This window comes from Thermobia domestica, chromosome 2 (genome assembly GCF_964235325.1).
Source record: "Thermobia domestica chromosome 2, izTheDome1.hap1.1, whole genome shotgun sequence".
NCBI lineage: Eukaryota > Metazoa > Arthropoda > Insecta > Zygentoma > Lepismatidae > Thermobia > Thermobia domestica.
This window is the reverse complement of record NC_137455.1, coordinates 14,883,129-14,889,128: the sequence shown is the minus strand read 5'-3', so window position 1 is coordinate 14,889,128 and position 6,000 is coordinate 14,883,129. Positions and strand designations below refer to the sequence as shown.

Genomic DNA, 6,000 nt, shown 5'->3' with positions numbered 1-6,000 from the left:
TCGAGACTTCTGTTCAAGTGTTTCGAACAATACGCCTTTGAATGTGTAAATTTGAGGTATTGAATGGTCTTGTTCAAGCTTTCTTGGATCGTCTACAAGCAGTATAAGAGGAGCACGTGACGTTTTTGTATATATACGGCTACTTATGATAGGATATGAGGCGGAGGGCCCACTGAAAAAAATCACCGTCCAGGGCCCACCGGGAAATTTCCCGGTTTCCCGCCTGGCCAGTATGGCCCTGCGCTCTGTATGTTTGGTATTTCTTTGATTACTTGCTGGTTCACGGAAAATGACAATAAATTGGAACGGTGTTTAGAAGACAACCGAGAGCATAATTCTATGAATTGTTAAAAGATATATGAACTTCAGGGTCTGAATTACTTTGGTCATCATTTGATTCATTTACGACAGTCCATGATTGGATTTTGAGAAATCATACGAAGAATAGACTAGTAATGTCCATAAGAAGCGGATACACGAAAGTTAAACCAAAACCTTTTATGGCCGCGGTGGCTCAAAGTGGTAGAGTGTTCACCTCTGGTGCATGCTAGCTTGCGCCATGTGAGCTGTTTTGGTGGACTAACACCGTGTGCGGGTTTTCCCCGTTTCCTCCTACTTTCTTCATTCCACCATTTTATTCATTTCTCATCATCACCGTCTCCCTTAGCCTCGGTGTATAGACGTGGGACGTTAAACTAGATATTTCATTTCATTTCAAAACATATTGGTGGTGTTCTTTTTCCAAAACTAAAGAGAAATGTAGTATTAAACATCGGGAATTCCGTACACCATAGGTACCGACTATATGGGTGTGGCCTTGGCTCCAATATATATATATATATATAACCCATCCCAAAATTTGGAGCCCTTAAAAGTAGCAGTATGACAACCCACCGCCCCCCCTCAGAAGTCGGCCCTGGATTCGACCCTGTGGTCAGGTAATAGCTTCATGCAATTTTGCGTTGCGTTGTTGTACGTAGAGTTTTACGAAGACTGGTACGAAACGAGCCCATAGTTTTTGATTCCGTCTGAGTTTTGAAACTTCTTCATTTCTAAAAGTTTACATTAGGTTTTTTAAAAAAATCTGAAACTGATGATGTAAGAAAACTAGCGAAGTTTGTACCAAGAATTGATGTGATAGTAGTTGGCATCATTGTGCGCAGCAGACAATCTTGAAATAGGAGAAGATCAACATCCACTATAAAAGCGCTAAAGGGTTGGGAGCTGAAGTTTTATTTCAGGTTTTTAGATAGAAAGTCCACCGAGGTAAGATTGTGTACTTAGGATATATATTGTAAAATGGATATTGTGAATATTGAAGATGCATGTTTGCTATTTAAGGAATATTCTAAGGCAGATGATTCCGAAAACAATAACTATATGACACGTTAACCTAACTGTAAGTGAAAATAGTTTAATTTACTGTATACTGTTTATCTAAGAATTAGATTTTTATATATTGGCGGAGATACAATAGTAGTCGTTGTAATTTGGGGGAAACTATTGTAATATATCAAACAAGGTGTTCTATTTCCTGTAAGCATTCCAAGTACACTGACGAACTCATTCTTTAATTTATTAGGATTCTGTTTTTTTTTTTTTTTTATTAGACTTATCAAGATAAACGAATCAGTGAAGCTGCTTTTGTCGAGTTAAAAAACAAAAAAATTCGTCTGGAAGAAGTTAGAAACGATCTCACTAAACGGGTTGTGCTGTATGATGAAATTGTTATCTGCTCATGGTAGACCAGTGCTGCCATTCATGTACGCCGATACTACAGGGTGTGCGTAAAATCGCACAACCCAAATTCATAGTGAGCATCAGGAATTCTGAAATAGAATGCGAATGAAATGAAAGCCATTCCCAGGGAAGGACCGTTTTTGTAGACAATTTTTGAGCTATTAAATTGACGTTGTTTTTCACGAATACCAGAAACAGACGAAGGTGAAATTTTTTTTTGTACACAGCGTGAAGAATCAGAAATTAAGGGCTTTTTTTTTTTTTTGACACCGGTAGCAATGTTAATAGTTGCTGTTCAGGCACATAACTTCACACCGTCTGGTACCGTCAGCGTTACAATATTATGCCACAATGCGAAAAATAGATTCCTTGTTCCGACACACCGTTACCTCGGCTGTTGGCATGTGTACACTTGGTGCCAATGTGTCGTTCTTGTTTCAAAACTATATATTCGTACTCAGCATATCCGTTTGTTCATAAAAAAAGTAACGACTGCCTTTAATTGCTGTTTTAAATTTTGTAGGAAAAAAATTCTTCATCGGATATTTCTGGGATTCTTGAGGACAACATCCAACCTTCGCGGGAAGGTTCTAGAACACAGGTCCCCCGATATAGGTTAGTAGCTATACTAATGTCACATTGACTTGATCCCTAGTTTTCCGTTGCAAGCGCTGCTATTGGCTGAAGGAATTCCACTCGCTTTCTCTCGCTTAGCAACAGCTGAACCATTATTGACTCAGTGCGTATGTGTGTGAGCTTTAGTTCGCATTTTTGCCACGGCTTAAGACATTTTGGCAGCACAATAGGTTGGTTCCTTTCTGCACCAAAGTTTAATAATTAATTCACATAGTATTGCCGAACGAGCGTTAGCGAGTGAAGGTAGGTTAGAGCCCCGCAGGGCTCGTTTTGTGTCTTTATTACAGCTAAATGGGAAAGGGGACCTGTGTTCTAGAACCTTGCCAACCTTCACACTATAGTTTATATTTCAAAAATATCTACAGAGGTGGGTGTTTCATTACATTGACACAAAAAAAATCTGATGCTCCAAAGCATAAAGTTTAAGTTGAGTGGCTTTACGGACACCTTGTATTAAGTATACCTTCACTATTAATAGAACAACACCAAATATATATTAATAATTCTTATTCAACGGTTTTATCAATGTAACATTCGCTTGTTAGTACTATGAAGTATTTTCACAGCTGCAATGAACAAGTATACCTTTTTCATGATAATAAGACCAGTCCTACTTGTTTTATAGGACAATGTAGAAGCCTCACATGAGATATCTTGGATGATATTAGTATTAAATTACTGACTTTTCTTTTCTTTTCAGGTAGTCTAAATTCCTAGTGTAAAGTCTCTTTTCAACATGGATTCCGACAGACCTAGAATGAATCCTTGTATTCCTTTACCCTTACCCGACGATATACTCGAGGATGTTGTAGAAAAGGCTAAAGATTGGGCTTTGATGCATGGTAAGTACTTCCTATAATGTTGTTACACGTGGATAAGTATTATATTTTTTGTTTTATTTATTTTGGTAGAAAGAGTGCAGAGATATGCTACGACTTGTTTGTATTTTGCCAGTCAATTTGCTTTTAAGATTCCATAGCTGTGGTCAAGGCATTTTTTTTTTTTCCTTTTCTCCGTGACCACTAGGGTATAGCTTTAAGCCAATGAATCAGGAGAGTGCTCGTTTTAGAAATAGTTAAGATGAGTAAATGTTAAGTACGAATATTATATTATTATAGATAGCATCGAACTTTACTTCGGCGCATTTAGTGTAAGTAACAGTTTCCTGATTATTTCCCTAAGGTTTAACTTTACTCTCATTGGTTGATATCCTTGACCAAACACGAAAAGTTGGACTTGTTTAGAATTGTTTTGCGATAGATGCTTCTTTTGTACACTTCCAGATAAGATATAGTCGTAATTGTGCGAAATTTCAGACCAACCTGAGTTAGGTGGTCACTACAAGCAACTTCTACATCCAATCGTTGTTAGGGTAGAAACATGCCGAAGAGACCTCGCAATCGAGGTCGAGGTTTAAGTCGTGGTCGCACCCCAGACACTAGCACAAACACATGCACTCAAATGGGTAAGCGCATTCCGAAGATGTACGCTACATCGCGACCTAGAGGTCGACCGCGAGGGTGAATTAGTGGTCACGATGATAAACAACCGGGTTTGTTTTTACATTTATGTTCAACGGAAGCATCGCTGTGGCTCGTGTTCTCATTGGTTCTCCCTGAAGCGCTGCACGGAATGAAGTATTCATTTGTTTCGAATTTCGTCTGCAGAGGATTATGTGTGTCTATGCTCGAGAGGTTTTACTGCACATTTAAATTTGATTATGAAAGACATATTAATAGAATTAGTGAGGAATGTTCCAGCAATATGGGATAAGAAACACATTATCATAATAGGCACGTTTTAAGTAGAAAATGGAAGAAAATAACAACTGAGATTGGAATGTCAGATAAGTTATTCATATATATTTGAGAATTATATTGTAGCGTATTATTATATAAGGCAATGGCAGTTGCAGGGAGGGGACTTCGGGGTGAGTCCGTAAATTGTGGGATTTCAAAAAAAAAAAAAAAAAAAAAACCTACTGTTAATCATGTCTATGCTTAAAACGCCACGCATTCCCCCTATTCAGAGATTAATATGAAAAGGATTTCTTCTAAGTTCGTTACTTATATAAGGTAAAGAAATACCGTAAAGACAGGCACGTATCCATAGGGAGCAGCCGTCGAATAATGGAATTGCAGTGACGAAACTGCATTTGCTGAAGTTAATACCCCCCTCCACCTCGAAACCTGAAGACATACCTGTTTTTGTAATTTTACTGGGAAATGATTTCTCGCCTGAGTGCTGAAAGAGGCCATTTCTTCACAGAAAATTGAAAAAAGAAAGTGAAAGTCTGATTTATTGACAGAGATGACAAGAGATGAGACTCAAATATTTTTACGAAACAAGAACGACGACTTTGGCATTTCTCATATCTCGTCTCGCGTCCATCCCTATTTATAAACTCTTTGTTCTTTCAATTTCAAAATGTGGTTTCGCAGTAATTTTTATGCACTTCACACGCTCACAGTTAATGTTTCTCCTCAAACTGAGAACTTACAGCGAGGTGTTACTTCTGGTATGTCGCCCTTATCCACTGCGACCTAGACAGGGAGGTAGCGACCGCGACTCAACCTCGATCTCGATGTCTCTTCGGCATGTCTTTACCCTTAGGCATCGCAAGCGTGAAGGTGCACAATTAGGTTCCGATTGAGGAGGCAGTTAGCCATGTGGGTATGTGCATAATGGAGGATTCGGCAAGTCAAAATTTCATTCATTGCTGATTCAGTCCTTTGATTCTTTGAATTAGTGATTTCGTTCCGCCTTTGTGAACGATTCTATTCCACTAGATACATCACTGTAATCATTCATAGAGTACTAGAAAATATTACTATAGTATGTTTAATATTTGTGCATACCTTTCTCTTCCTGAAAACTAGTCTGGTATATTGGATTATTCGGATTGAAAACACAATAACACAAAGCAATCATGAAATAGTAGCGTATGTACGCAGTTTATTGAAATTGATGTTATAGCACACTGAGTTATTCAGATTGAAAACAAGAAAAGCTGTTATAAATTGAGAAATTTATATGCAGTTATATGACTTCTTTTCAGTTGTTACTGAATGATGGTTCATTCTAGACGTATTTGTTTTATTCTTTTGGGCAGATATGCACATTCTAATGTTGTAGTTAGCTACCTCTTGTTAATGAGCTAAAAGTGTTTCCCTCGGAGCAAAAGATGTTTTGAAAAATTCTTGAGGAAATTCATATCTCAAAAGCTCCACTATCTTTTGACAAGCCCACAGGTGCCAATAGTTGACAATGGAGATTGTTAGTTTTAACCTTGAGAATTTTCCGGAATTACTAAAACTCCCCACTGATGAGAGGAGTTGATATAGTACCAAACCCGACAAGGTAAACAAATACGTACAACCATTCCTGAATTCCTGTACGTACTTTTTCTTATTCACATCTTCCTTCACCACCCCTTTATGAGGGTAGTGTCTGGCCATTGACCTCCAAGAACAAATCGTGCGAACTATGCTTCTTTGCGTCCAGTCACAAATACAGAACATTTGCCTCCTTATATGGGAATTCGAAAAGAGTTCAGAAAAATAACAAAACTGTATTTTGCGTGGCCAAGATACGCAGGTAAATTTATCATATCATCATAGGGTA

The 6,000-nt window shown here is 38.0% G+C and overlaps 1 protein-coding gene across 3 annotated transcripts in view; it reads left to right on the top strand.

Moving 5' to 3' along the window:
- Nucleotides 1-1,115: 1,115 nt before the first annotated feature.
- LOC145670469 (glutathione synthetase-like) overlaps nt 1,116-6,000 on the top strand; it is a 61,360-nt gene continuing 56,475 nt past the window's right edge. For 2 of the 3 annotated variants that reach the window (XM_081739201.1, XM_081739186.1), the window contains exons 1-2: nt 1,116-1,266; nt 3,077-3,218. In XM_081739201.1, coding sequence (XP_081595327.1) covers nt 3,113-3,218 — 106 coding nt within the window. In that variant the 5' untranslated portion in view covers nt 1,116-1,266; nt 3,077-3,112. Of the gene's footprint in view, nt 1,400-3,076; nt 3,219-6,000 lie in introns of all 3 variants that reach the window. The other variant, XM_081739194.1, reaches the window with a different exon arrangement.